This window comes from Oncorhynchus nerka, linkage group LG2, assembly GCF_034236695.1.
Source record: "Oncorhynchus nerka isolate Pitt River linkage group LG2, Oner_Uvic_2.0, whole genome shotgun sequence".
Taxonomy (NCBI): domain Eukaryota; kingdom Metazoa; phylum Chordata; class Actinopteri; order Salmoniformes; family Salmonidae; genus Oncorhynchus; species Oncorhynchus nerka.
The window spans coordinates 45,874,823-45,890,088 of NC_088397.1; the positions used below are offsets into that span (position 1 = coordinate 45,874,823).

The 15,266-nt window shown below is 44.3% G+C and overlaps 1 protein-coding gene across 1 annotated transcript in view; it reads left to right on the forward strand.

The window, feature by feature from the left end:
* The first annotated feature begins 2,755 nt into the window (after positions 1–2,755).
* Positions 2,756–15,266, forward strand: part of ppm1j (protein phosphatase, Mg2+/Mn2+ dependent, 1J) — a 52,686-nt gene continuing 40,175 nt past the window's right edge. Inside the window, exon 1 of the mRNA XM_029671253.2 lies at positions 2,756–3,206. Coding sequence (XP_029527113.1) covers positions 2,947–3,206 — 260 coding nt within the window. The 5' untranslated portion in view covers positions 2,756–2,946. The remainder of the gene's footprint in view (positions 3,207–15,266) is intronic.

Genomic DNA, 15,266 nt, shown 5'->3' on the forward strand with positions numbered 1-15,266 from the left:
CTCTGTCTTAACTCCCACACACACACACCTCTCTCCCTTTCTCACCTTCCCTCTCTTTCTCTCTTCCCTCTTTTTCCCTCACTCACTCTCCCTCTCTTTCTCTGCTTCTCTCCCCCCATCTCTCTCAAGTTGGCTTTCCCTGATGGTCTTGGCTGCCTCTCCCAGAGCACACACCCACACAGAGAGAGCGAGGAGGAGATTAAAAATTTTAAAAAATTCACCTGTCATTCGCCCTGTTTCCAAATGATACAGCTCAGGTCTGGGGTTACACATTTGTGCCCAGTGGATCAGTCCTCCTGACAGACAAGTAGAGGGCCATTTATCCGCTCTGAGATTACATATTCAATGCCAACCACAGCCAGTTGGTAAGCTGGGAGTAGTCTATCTTAGACATGATAGATTTTTTTTTTTTTTAAATGGCTCTTCCTTAGAGACAGGCTAAAATTCTCATTTCGTTATCTGATATTGTTTGCCAGTGTTGCTTCCTGGCATTGTTGGCAGCCTCTACTCTGCGATCGCAAATTCACCAACAGTGAACACAGCAACATAACTGGGGTTATTAGATATGGTAAACAAAAACATGCAATAAAATGATATGAATGCATCCTATTCAGCAAATTGCCATCAGGGATAACAACATAAATGTTTTTGTGTACTCAGGTAATGTGGCTTGTATCCCTTCATACACACTTGGCTCAAATGGCCAAGTTGATTGGAGCATGGTGTTTGTTTTCTACAGAAGAGTTGTGGGTCGAATTATTGCATGGGCCATATATTGCCTCATTTGAAGGCAGAGATGAGACTGTGGATAGTAGGTAACTGCCCTGCTCCACGTCCGTCCTGCCCTTTAGTTGTCAAGGAAGAAAGGTCCAGGAAAAGTCAGATCCGCTGCCACTCCATAATTCAAATATGTGGTAACTGCAAGTCTGTTTACAAGCGTCTGCTAAATAATGATTATTATGTTTCATTTTCATCTGTTCATCAGCCAAACTGCTTCTCATCTCCTATACTCTGGCTCCCTCTATTGGGGAAATATTTACTCTACAATGCCCTAGAGTCATTTAAAAAAAAACGTTATTTAACTAGGTAAGTCAGTTAATTAAGAAGAAATTCTTATTTTACAATGACGGCCTACCCCGGCCAAACCCTCCCCTAACCCGGACGGCGCTGGGCCAATTGTGCCCCGCCCTATGGGACTCCCGATCACGGCCCAGTTGTGATAGAGCCCGGGATCAAACCAGGGCCTGTAGTGCCACCTCTAGCACTGAGATGCAGTGCCTTAGACCGCCGCGCCACTCGGGAGCCAACTCTGTAACTAATTACAGTATAACTAAACAGTATAAGAGCACCACAACAGTCATACTTTTAGAGAAAAGCTGACTTGATCCGTCTGAGATTAGGCTACCACTTTTAAATGAGCATAACACAAGTTTTTTGGATGTTTTTCTGACCTAAATATATGCATTACCATAGACCTTGAAAAATATCAAGATTGTGGTGGAATTGGCAGTCCATCATAATAAACTCCTTGTAGTAAGTAGTGTAATCATTTGGGGGCTTTCTACTCTGGAACTTGGACCAGCAACTTTGCAGTTAGAGGACAAATGCACAAGCTACCTGCCCTGTGCCATAAAGGTCTAGACCTCTTAGCAGAGACAGTAGTAGGCTTGGCCTATACCTGAATACAGGGAGGCAACACTATTCCCCATCTCTTGAGAAGTGGAGCCGTAATGGGAACATCAACATAAGCTAAATATGATGTGGCTGTCCATGGTACTGATTTCTCAAATGCCAATGACATCCTCCTCTTTCATGTTGCCTAAATGGTCTAGGACTCTGTCAAACTTATATTTTTATCCATTTTAAATTGTTTGCTTTTAGTTTTTGTTGTCCTAGGCAGCCTGGCTAAAATACTTGCTCGCTAGCCTAACTTCCTTTCATGGGCAACGATATGCCAGGCCAGCTAGTTAACATTAGCATACATATGCCTACATGTTGAACTTCCATTCTCTTAGGCCAGGGGCATTATGTATTAATTTATGGTTGGATCAGAATCACCGTTATATTCATTGGCCAGTACAGAGAATTAAGTAAAAGTCCAAATCCCTATCTCCATACATGGTTAATTTAGGAAAGTGACGATTTTAGCAAGCTAGCTAGCCACCGGAACAATGAGATGGAACAAAGCAAGTGTTTTCTATCAGTAATGATGTTTGGCTTGTGATGTGATTGATATGAAGCCAAATCCAAAATGGCTTCCCTTGACACTTTTTTTTGTGAGAAAGGACCATTCACAATTGAGATGACTCAGTTTAGCTCAACGCTCATTGGCTATTATTTTGTAGGTTTTTTATCAAGGGAGGCCAAATGCTCATTGTATTCAACGCTAATGCCAGAAACGATGTCATACTCTTTCTGACCAGACAGTATAATATAGATACGCTACACATACAGAGACAGAGGGGCGCTATTTCGTTCGCTCGTATGCTTTAAGCAGTGAGATTACAATCAGCCGCATGCGAATTGAATGACATTTATGAGAGACGAAAAATACATTATTTAAAATAAAAAAAATGTAAATTGTTTTCGGAAGCCTGGCTTCTCTTTGCAGACATTAATACACAACACTGATCAAGAGTGATCTTGTCTTGATTGTGACAGGGAATGGTTATTTTATGTGCAATCCAGACTGGCGCGCAATTTGCAGTGCGTATCCCCCCCACAACAGCGTTCACTAAACCCCTGCCTTCTGAGATTAGTATACGCACTGAGTGGGGAAGGGGTAGGCTATATTTTCAATGAGGAAAACAGTGTCTGTCAAACGTCACATGGGGCTGGGACCGATTGCTTCCTGAAATGCTTTTCATCGTTGTATTTTTTTCCCCACTACGGTACTAGTATTAGGCTTTTCATTCATTTCTGTATCGGTTTATTATTTCTTCCGCAATGATAAGCAAAGTCAAAAATGCGATGTCCACGCTGGTGGGTGGAATGATGCCCCACGGTCACAACCAGCACCACGGATCCGGGAACGTTCACCACCAGAACTGTAACCAGGACGGTCTGCCTCCACGGTTCCCCTACGGTCGACCTGAGTTTCTGGATCTTACACCAGAGCTTCTTCAATACTCGACAGAACATGCTTCTCGACCGGTGCTGACGTTGAAGAGGGACAGCAGGCTTCCCTGGCGGACGGGATACGCAGAGTGAGTGGTTTCTCGACGTGTCATTTATAGGGATTTACAAAAAATCCCAAACATTAAAATGCAACTGTCAGATTGAATGTTGTAGGCCAAGGATAATTTGCACTGTTGACAATAAACTGTTTCGTTTTGGGGTAGCTTTTTATGGCGAATATGGCCTCCGTGCTGCTATTGCAAATTCACCCGAGAGCACAGCTGCAACCTGGACTCAGGGGTAGACATAACATAGTAAACGTAAATCCGGGACTGGACTCAGGGGTAGACATAACATAGTAAACGTAAATCCGGGACACTACAATTAGTAGAATGTTACGTTTTGTATGGTATGTATTCATTTCTCGATGTCTGTCAATAATTTCTATGATATGTTACATATTACAATTCGTATGATATGCTACAAATTGCAATTTGTTGTGGCTAACATTAGCTAGGTGGCTAACATTAGCTAGGCTAGGAATTGTGGGTTAAGGTTAGGCGATAGGTTAAAGGGTTTTAAGGTTAGCGGAATGGTTAGCTAACATGCTAAGTAGTTGCAAAGTAGCTAAAAAGTAATAAGTAGTTGCTAAAATGCTGAACTGTCTGTGATGAGATTCAAACACGCAACATTTAGGTTGCTAGAAATTCAAGTTAAAAGCCTATCACCCTATTTTCGTTTTTGCCTTAAGTAACCTTCTGTTTTATTTAACCGTATCAAGTAGCATATTACACTGATGAGTGTCTCGGATGAACATTTACTATATTACGTCTAGTCAATGAGGCCAGGCTGCACAGGCTGCTGCTGCTGTAGTTGATGACGCTGTAGCAACCTATTGTGTGGTTACTTTAAAACAGTGAGAATCCCTCAATGTCCATTCACTGCATAGACTGACATTGCAACAATAATCAGCTACATATGTTGCAGTTTATTGTATCTAGTATTTTATAGGATCTCACATGTAGAACAAACAAAAACATTGATATGCTACATACGTAGAGTAAGTGATTGTCTCCAGTAGTAGACTATCATAATCTGTCCACATCACTGTTATCATCCTTTTCTCTGGACACATATTAATAGGACCATGTGCCTGTAAGCTATTCCAGTGGAAATTAGTATCTTATAGGATAGTGGTAGACTGTGTACTAGGCCTACTGCTTGAATTTGTCAAAATACATTTTGTTTCATAAAGATTCAATAAGTCCCATAGTTGACAAAAAAAAGTAATGTAATGTAGCCTATGTGTTTTAGGCGTAAAGGCATGCTTGAAAGTAACAAAAGGGAGGGAGGGAGAATTATCAACATTACTTGACATGAATGTAAAACAAACTAATATCAAACATCATGCCAACTTTACCCCGGTACAGTTGAAAGGTAAGGTTGTCTCTGAACATGCAAAGTGCAAAGAACAGTTGACAAAGAGCACCTGTGTGGAAGTGTTTGAAAATGCCTGTCAGTGTAGCCTACTCTTCATAAAACTGTAGCTACTGATTACAGCATACCTATTTCTATGTAGCCTATCCATTCTACCCAATATACAAATGTTTGTAGTTTATACATAGTTTATATTCTCAGGAAGACATCATGTGATATTGAGTTAGTCCTGCATGTTTCTACAACAGTACAAGCCTACCTGTGTTTCCAGCTACAATAAAGCAATAAACCATCTAATACAAAGCATGCAGTTCCTATCACCTCCCAAGGTAATTTCATTCACTCTATTGGGTAGAATGTGCTGCCTGGTTGATTCAGGGGAGAGGGGGAAAAAAAAAACTTTCAGCATCATTCCAGACCTGCCATCTCTCAAGAGGGGGAGTCAGTGGAGGCTGACTGGTGGATTCCTACATTTCCAGACCTAGGTGGGTTATACCATTGTATGAAACCCACCCCCGGCCGTCTCCTCAAAGACCCTGAGAAATAAATCTGAGAAAGAGCTGAGTCATCCAAGGGGTGAGACAGACAGAAATACAGGGGGGTTGCAATGAAGCGAAGAAGAAGCAGGGATTTTACAATTGCAGGCAGGATGAAAGAAAGGATTCTCACTCCCAAGCAGCAGCAGCATAGAACGAAGGCGAATGTAGGAAAATGCGTCACACAATTATTAAAGGGTTATTATACACAGCGTTTTAAGAAAACATGCATCATGGAGTCTGTGATTATTGTAAACAGCGTCATACATACAGAATGTCTTTATTTCACCAAACTGCAATTTGCTCTAAGTTACGGACATTAAAAGTGTACATATATAGGGTACTGTACTTTCAGTATTGCCTATATTCTATTTTGCAATGGAGAAGAACGTAGTTGTTCTCTTCTTCAAATGGAGAATTACTACATCCATCTCCTTCCCACTGTTTCTAAAGTGCAGTACAAACCACTGCTGTAATGGACCGAGTGGAAACAATGATCACACAGACTCTGAACTCCCCAGTTGGAGAGAGAGTCCTGACCTGCACGGGTCAGTTTTTTGGAGTCGCACCCACCCCATGCCGAGCTCCACCCGATACCTGACATCAGGATAGTTTTCTCCACAACCCGACCAACCCGCATAGATTTGTTTCCAAGAGCTGATACATTGTTTTTATGAATCCAAAACAGTAGGCTATTTCCCTTCCTCGCATTAATTTCACTTAACAAAAATACCAACGCAATATGCAAAAATGTCAAAGATTTTACTCAGTTACAGTTCATAAGGAAATCAGTCAATTAAAATAAATGAGGCCCTAATCTATGGATTTCACATGACTGGGAATACAGATATGCATTTGTTGGTCACAGATACCTTAAAAAAAGGTATGGGCATAGATCAGAAAACCAGTCAGTATCTGGTGTGACCACCATTTGCCTCATGCAGAGTGACACATCTCCTTCACAGAGTTGATCAGGTTGTTGATTGTGACCTGTGGAATGTTAACCCACTCCTCTTCAATGTATGTACGAAGTTGCTGGATATTGGCGGGAACTGGAACACGCTAGTGTACACATCGATCCAGAACATCCCAAACATGTTCAATGGGTGAGTATGCAGGTCATGGAAGAAGTGGGACATTTTCAGCTTCCAGGAATTGTGTACAGATACTGGGGCCATGCATTATCATGCTGAAACATGAAGTGCTGGAGAACTTCCAATTTCCATAGATAAAATGCAATTGTGTTTGTCCATAGCTTGAGCCTGCTCATACCATAACCCCACTGCCACCATGAGGCACTCTGTTCACAATGTTGACATCCGCAAACTGCTAACCCACACAACGCCATAAACGCTGTCTGTTATCTGCCCGGTACAGTTGAAGTCGGTTACGACGTCGAACGACAGTCAGGTGTGACTGCCCGGCTCGGTCTTATGTAGCAAATGTTTTTTTTTTAGAGACTTTTTTTAGAGACTCAGGGCTAGAAAATGGTATATCATACACTACAGTTGAGGAACAATGGGAAAGCAATTCTGCTTTGAAAGTTGTCACACTTGTTGCCTCACTTTTGAGAAAATGGCCTTTGAATGTTTTGGTACACCTCCTGGAGAGCTATTCTTTGTCTACACCCATTCAGCATCGTTCACACCCTCTTACGCTTTAGCCCCACCCATCTCTTTAAGGGAGCCATGTCTGAATCCTGGCTTAGGAAGGCCACCAACAATTCTGAGATTTCCATACCCAAATACAACATTTTCCGTCAAGATAGAACTGCCAAAGGGGGAGGAGCTAGCCTGCAAAGTTCTGTCATATTTTCCAGGTCTATACCCAAAAAGTTTGAACTTCTCATTTTAAAAATTAACCTCTCCAGAAATAAGTCTCTCACTGTTGCCGCCTGCTATCGACCCCCCTCCGCTCCCAGCTGTTCCCTGGACACCATTTGTGAATTGATCGCCCCCCATCTAGCTTCAGAGTTCGTTCTGTTAAGCATATCCCAGTTTGGGTCACCTAACACCCCGGCAGTCCTACAATCTAAGCTAGATGCCCTCAATCTCACACAAATCACCAAGGAACCCACCAGGTACAACCCTAAATCCCTAAACATGGGCACCCTCATAGACATTATCCTGACCAACTTGCCCTCCAAATACACCTCCGCTGTTTTCAATCAGGATCTCCGCGATCACTGCCTCATTGCCTGTATCCGCGGTCAAACGACCCCCCTTCATCACTGTCAAACGCTCCGTAAAACACTAGCAGGCCTTTCTAATCGACCTGGCCCGTGTATCCTGGAAGGTCATTTCCTCACAATCTTAGATAAGCATGCCCCGTTCAAAAAATGCAGAACTAAGAACAGATATAGCCCTTGGTTCACTCCAGACCCGACTGCCCTTGACCAGCACAAAAACATCCTGTGGCGGACTGCAATAGCATCGAATAGTCCCCAGGATATGTCAGTCAGGAAAGCAAAGGCTAGCTTTTTCAAGCAGAAATTCGCATCCTGTAGCTCTAACTCCAAAACGTTTTGGGACACTGTGAAGTCCATGGAGAACAAGAGCAGCACCTCCCAGCTGCCCACTGCACTGAGGCTAGGTAACACTGTCACCACTGATAAATCCATGATAATCGAACATTTCAATAAGCATTTCTCAACGGCTGGCCATGCCTTCCTCCTGGCTACTCCAACCCCGGCCAACAGTTCCGCCTCCCCCGCAGCTACTCGCCCAAGCCTCCCCAGCTTCTCCTTCACCAGATGTTCTGAAAGAGCCGCAAAACCTGGACCCATACAAATCAGCTGGGCTAGACAATCTGGACCCTCTCTTTCTAAAACTATCCGCCGTCATTGTTGCAACCCCTATTACCAGCCTGTTCAACCTCTTTCGTATCGTCCGAGATCCCTAAAGATTGGCAAGCTGCCGCGGTCATCCCCCTCTTCAAAGGGGGTGACACCCTAGACCCAAGCGATAATATTGAAATGGAAGGAGTATCAGACCACTGCAAATCTACCAAGACCTGGCCGTCCCTCTAAACTTTCAGCTCATACAAGGAGAAGACTGATCAGAGATGCAGCCAAGAGGCCCATGATCACTCTGGATGAACTGCAGAGATCTACAGCTGAGGTGGGAGACTCTGTCCATAGGACAACAATCAGTCGTATATTGCACAAATCTGGCTCTTATGGAAGAGTGGCAAGAAGAAGCCATTTCTTAAAGATCTCCATAAAAAGTGTTGTTTAAAGTTTGCCACAGGCCACCTGGGAGACACACCAAACATGTGGAAGAAGGTGCTCTGGTCAGATGAAACCAAAATTGAACTTTTTGGCAACAATGCAAAACGTTATGTTTGGCGTTAAAAGCAACACAGCTCATCACCCTGAACACACCATCCCCACTGTCAAACATGGTGGTGGCAGCATCATGGTTTGGGCCTGCTTTTCTTCAGCAGGGGCAGGGAAGATGGTTAAAATTGATGGGAAGATGGATGGAGACAAATACAGGACCATTCTGGAAGAAAACCTGATGGAGTCTGCAAAAGACCTGAGACTGGGACGGAGATTTGTCTTCCAACAAGACAATGATCCAAAACATAAAGCAAAATCTACAATGGAATGGTTCAAAAATAAACATATCCAGGTGTTAGAATGGCCAAGTCAAAGTCCAGACCTGAATCCAATCGAGAATCTGTGGAAAGAACTGAAAACTGCTGTTCACAAATGCTCTCCATCCAACCTCACTGAGCTCGAGCTGTTTTGCAAGGAGGAATGGGAAAAAATTTCAGCCTCGCGATGTGCAAAACTGATAGACATACCCCATGCGACTTACAGCTGTAATCGCAGCAAAAGGTGGCGCTACAAAGTATTAACTTAAGGGGGCTGAATAATTTTGCACGCCCAATTTTTCAGTTTTTGATTTGTTAAAAAAGTTTGAAATATCCAATAAATGTCGTTCCACTTCATGATTGTGTCCCACTTGTTGTTGATTCTTCACAAAAAAATACAGTTTCATATCTTTATGTTTGAAGCCTGAAATGTGGCAAAAGGTCGTAAAGTTCAAGGGGGCCGAATACTTTCGCAAGGCACTGTGTATATATATATATATCAATCAATGATGTCGCTCTTGCTGCAGGCAATTCCCTGAGCCACCTCTACGCTGACGACACCATTCTGTATACTTCTGCCCTTCCTTGGACACTGTGCTGACTAACCTCCAAAAGAGCTTCAATGCCATACAACACTCCTTCCGTGGCCTCCAACTGCTCTTAACCTCTTGAACCTATGGGGGCGCTATTTCATTATTGGATTAAAAAAACGTGCCCGTTTTAAGCGTAATATTTTGTCACAAAAAGATGCTCGATTATGCATATAATTGACAGCTTTGGAAAGAAAACACTCTGACGTTTCCAAAACTGCAAAGATATTTTCTGTGAGTGCCCCAGAACTGATGCTACAGGCGAAACCAAGATGAAACTTCAAACAGGAAATGAGCAGGATTTTTGAGGCTCTGTTTTTCATTGTCTCCTTATATGGCTGTGAAAGCACCAGGAATGAGCCTGCCCTTTCTATCGTTTCTCCAAGTTGTCTGCAGCATTGTGACGTATTTGTAGGCATATCATTGGAAGATTGGCCATAAGAGACTACATTTACCAGGTGTCCGCCCGGTGTCCTTTGTTGAAATTGCTGCGTAATCTCCAAGCTGCTCGCATTCATCCATGTGATTGAGACAGAGAGGAGACTTCCAGGAACGATATGTCATGAAGAGATATGTGAAAAACACCTTGAGGATTGATTCTAAACAACGTTTACCATGTTTCAGTCGATATTATGGAGTTAATGTGGAAAAAAGTTTGGCATTTTGATGAATGAATTTTCGGGGTTTTTTGGTAGCCAAACATGACGCAAAAAACGGACCGATTTCTCCTGCACAAATAATCTTTCAGGAAAAACTGAACATTTGCTATCTAACAGAGTCTCCTCATTGAAAATATCCGAAGTTCTTCAAAGGTAAATGATTTTATTTTAATGGTTTTCTGGTTTTTGTGAAAATGTTGCCTGCTGAATGCTAACGCTAAATGCTAACGCTAGCTATCAATAGCTATCAATACTGTTACACAAATGCTTGTTTTGCTATGGTTGAGAAGCATATTTTTGAAAATCTGAGATGACAGTGTTGTTAACAAAAGGCTAAGCTTGAGAGCTAGCATATTTCATTTCATTTGCGATTTTCATGAATAGTTAACGTTGCGTTATGGTAATGGGCTTGAGGCTGTAGTCACGATCACGGATCCGGGATGGCTCGACGCAAGAAGTTAAACGCTAACAAAACCACATGCATGCTTTTCAACTGTTCGCTTCCCCGCACCCGCCTACCCGACTAGCATCACCACCCTAATCAGTTCCGACCTAGAACATGTGGACAATTATAAATATCTTGGTGTCTGGCTAGACTGTAAACTCTCCTTCCAGACTCATATCAAACATCTCAAATTAAAAATAAAATTGGCTTTCTATGTCGCAACAAAGCCTCCTTCACTCACGCCGCCAAACTTACCCTAGTAAAACTGACTATCCTACCAATCCTCGACTTCTGCGATGTCATCTACAAAATAGCTTCCAACACTCTACTCAGCAAACTGGATGCAGTCTATCACAGTGCCATCCGTTTTGTTACCAAGTCACATTATACCACCCACCACTGTGATCTGTATGCTCTAGTCGGCTGGCCCTTGCTACATATTCATCGCCAGACCCATTGGCTCCAGTTCATCTATAAAAAGTGGCACGGGACTTGTTGAACACCTCCCGGAGGTCCTGGTACTCCATGGGAATGGCGGAGAGGTTTGGAGCAACTTCCGAGCCCCCGGGAAGACGTCATGGGGCAGGTTGCGCCGACTTCAAACAATGGGCGTGGCAGAACGGACTCCAGCCCATGATAGCAGCCGTAGACTAGTTGATGAGGGGATTCTGTTGCTGAAGCCAGGAGAATCCCAAAACTACGGGAATCTGAGGTGACTTGATGAGCAGGAATTGAATGGTCTCGCTGTGATTTCCTGATAGGAGTGGTTGATAGGAGTGGTGTTATGGGTGACCCGACCTGTAGAGCGCCTGTACAGTGCTCTAACATCCATGGGAATGGAGAGGGGCTGAGTGAGGATATTCAGCTTGGAAGCCAGTGTGGCATCCAAGAAGCTCTCCGGCCCCAGAGTCAATGAGGACCCGGAGAGATTTGGACTGGTTTCCCCACAGCAGAATTACATAAAAATGGGTGTGAGTAAGGGAAGAAGAAAAGTTCTCCATATGGCCCACCAGAGTACTCGATCCTACCTGTGAGCCTGGTCTTTCACCTGGCAAGAGGACACAAAATGACCAAAAGTTCCACAATAGAGACCGCTCCTTGTGTTGATCCAGTGTTGCCATTTCATTGGCGACAGCCCAGCTCTGCCTAGTTGCATAGGCTCGGGAAACAGTGCCTCGGCCATCTTCGGTGACTCTCGAGGAAGGTTGGGAAGCCTCGGGTGCTCTCAGCAACGGGACTGTCAGGGACTTCCGGGATAACTCGGAGGCGAAGTGGAATCCCTAGATGTGTGAGTGAAATCAAATTTCCTCCCCATCCATCGTTCCAGCATTCGCCCATCAATGGGGATGGTCAAAGCGATGAGGGAGTCAAGATCCTTGGGTAACTCTCGAGCAGCAAGCTCGTCCTTAACCTCCAAGACGCTGTGCAGGAACATGTCGAACAGTGCCTCCTGGTTCCAAGCACTCTCCGCTGCCAACGTGCGGAAATCAACCACAGTCAGCCACCCTGCGGGCGTCCTGCTGGAGCTGGACTAGACTCCGGGCAGCTTCTCTCCCGGAGAACGGGGCATAAAAAAAAACTTCCTCACCTCTCGCACAAACCCCTCCAGACTCACGCACATGACCGGCTGTTGTTCCCATGCGGTGGTAGCCCAGGTGAGAGCCCTCCCAGACATCAATGTGATGAGGTAGGCTATCTGGGAGCGATCCGAGGGGAAGGAGGAGGGCCGAAGCGCGAAAATGAGGGCACACTGAGCTAAAAATGCCAGACAGGTGCTCGGCTCTCCATTAAAGCTTTCTATGGGAGGTAAACAGGACTCCCGGGAAGGTGGAGTGGCCGGTGGGAAGGCGCTGCTAACCGCTGAGTTACTGGGGGGCGGTGGGGTTACCACCGTGGCCGCCCCCCGGAGACAACCCGCGGAATTGCTCCAGCAGCATGTACAACGCCCGGTCATCGCACTCAGCGAACGTTTGGACCCTATCCATAAGACCATGAAGCAATTCCTTGTGCCTACCAATGGAGGCTCCTTGGGAGGAGATGGCGTTGCACAGCTGGCCCGGGTCTGCTGGGTCAGTCATGGCCAGTTCGTACTATTAGGTATGAAGGTAAGACCCAGATGCAGACAACGTCGAATTAACAATGGTTTAATAATCTAACAGGTAGGCAATAGACAGGTCAAGGCAGGCAGGGGTCATTAAACCAGAGGTGGGGCAACTAAACCGGATGGCAGGCAGGCTCAGGGTAGGCAGAGGTCAATAATCCAGAGGTGGGGATAAAAAGGTGAAGGTCGGCAGGCAGGCTCAGGGGCGGGGGCAGGCATAGTGGTCAGGCAGGCAGGCTCAGAGTAAGGACAGGCAAGGGTCAAAACCAGGAGGGCGAGAAAAAGAGAGAATGGGAAAAGCAGGAGCGGAGAACAAAAGCGCTGGTTGACTTGACAAACAAGATGAACTGGCAACAGACAAAGAACACAGGTATAAATACACAGGGGATAATGAGGAAGATGGGCGACACCTGGAGGGGGGTGGAGACAATCATACAGACAGGTGAAACAGATCAGGGCCTGACTATATCCATAACCCAACGCCACTTCAATCTACTGAAAAAATGAATAATCTGCTATGATTAAATAAACTACATGACCAAATGTATGTGGACACCTGCTCGCCGAACATCTCATTCCAAAATCATGTGAATTAATATGGAGTTGGTCCCGTCTTTGATGCTGTAACAGCCTCCACTCTTCTAGGAAGGCATTCCACTAGATGTTGGATGATTGCTGCAGGGACTTGCTTCCATTCAGCCACAAGAGAATTAGTGAGGTCGGGCGATTAGGCCTGGCTCGCAGTCGGTGTACCAATTCATCCATAGGTGTTCGATGGGGTTGAGGTCGGGGCTCTGTGCAAGCCAGTCAAGTTCTTCCACACAGATCGACAAACCATTTCTGTATGGACCTCGCTTTGTGCATGGGTGTATTGTTATGCTGAAACAGGAAAGGGCCTTCCCAAACTGTTACCACAAAGTTGGAAGCACAGAATCATCTAGAATGTCATTGTACTGTATGTTGTAGCCTTAAGATTTCCCTTAGCTTTGGGCCTAGCCCAAACCATGAAAAACAGCCCCAGACCATTATTCCTCCTCCACTGAACTTTACAGTTTAGGTAGCGTTCTCCTGGCATCTGCCAAACCCAGATTCGTCCGTCAGACTGCCAGATGGTGAAGCGCAATTCATCACTCAAGAAAAAGGCTTTCCACTGCTTCAGAGTCCAATGGCTGTGAGCTTTACACCACTCCAGTTGACTCTTGGCATTGCACATGGTGATCTTAGGCTTGTGTGCGGCTGCTCGGCCATGGAAACCTATTTCATGAAGCTCCCGATGAACAGCGCAGACGTTGCTTCCAGAGGCCGTTTGTAACTCTGTAGTGAGTGTTGCAACAGAGGACAGATGAATTTTACTCACTACAGCATTCGGCGTTCTGTGAACTTGTGTGGCTTACCACTTCGCAGCACTTACAGTTGATCGGGGCAGCTCTAGCAGGGTATGAATTTGATGAACTGACTTGTTGGAAAGGTGGCATCCTATGACGGTGCCATGTTGAACGTCACTGAGCTCTTCAGTAAGGCCATTCTACTGCCAGTGTTTGTCCATGGAGATTGCATGGATGTGTGCTCGATTTTATGCATTTGTCAAAAACGGGTTTGGCTGAAATAGCCAAATCCACTCATTTGAAGGGTTGTCCACATACATTTGTATATATAATCAATTCGAGCCACTGTATTGACCCATTGGTCACAAATGTGACTGCTAACTTATTTTCATATACCACGAGCATCATGGATTCAATGTATTGAAAATTAAGACACATACACTATGTAAACTAGACATTTACACATTATATTTACAAAGAAAATATTTCAAAATGTCAACAATTTATTTGTTGCTAAAGCTGTTGCATACAGAGTTCTGGTCCCAAATTTGTCTGAAAAGTACACCTTGGAGAATTATGCTTGTGGTCTTGTGACCATTTTGAGAAATCATTTGATTATAAGTACAAATGTAACTTCTCAAGAGCCTGTAAAGTACAAAAGGGGTTTCTTTCACTATGTGTGACCCATGGGATTAAATGGGTTAAATAAACAATTCCCATAATCGAATAGTCTACAGGCTTTAAAAATTTAGTAGGCTAAAGGCTACTCAAGCATTTACCAGCAGCACAGGTTTTAACTTTATATGGCCTGCATATGGTCTAAATCAGGTATTCCCAAACTGGGCTTTGCGCAATGCCTTCGGATGTATGCCAAATTACATTTTTCCCCCCACATTTTCAAACAGTCCATTTATATTTTTTCCAACTGCGCTATACATTTGGGTGTTTTTTTTCTCTTTAACTATCTAGTGTTCAGCAATATAACAACACAATGTCAAATACAGGTAGCCTAGTCAAATAATTAACATCAAATCACATTAACCGTTACTCTCTCGTGGGTGAAACCTTCACTCTTGTGCAGACATTTAGAAACAAAACATGCCAATTTGAAAAATGAGCCATGGGTGTTTGAGTGGAAATTTAGACAACTTTTGAGTAGTAAGACATGTATAAAAGCAACAGATACCATTAATAAGAAGGGGCTAGAAGCATTGTATATGGTGAGCCCCCGAGTGGCTAGGACAGGCAAGCCTCATACTATTGTGGAGGACTTAATTATTCCTGCTGCCGTGGATATGGCTGGGACAATGTTTCACAATGCATCAGTGACATGGCAGGAGATGTTTTGAAACAATTACTGTTTTGCATACAAGCTACTGATCTCTATGCGTTACAGCTGGATGAGTCAACAGACGTGGTGGGCCTGGCACAGCTCCTGGTATATGGCCGTTACGTTTAT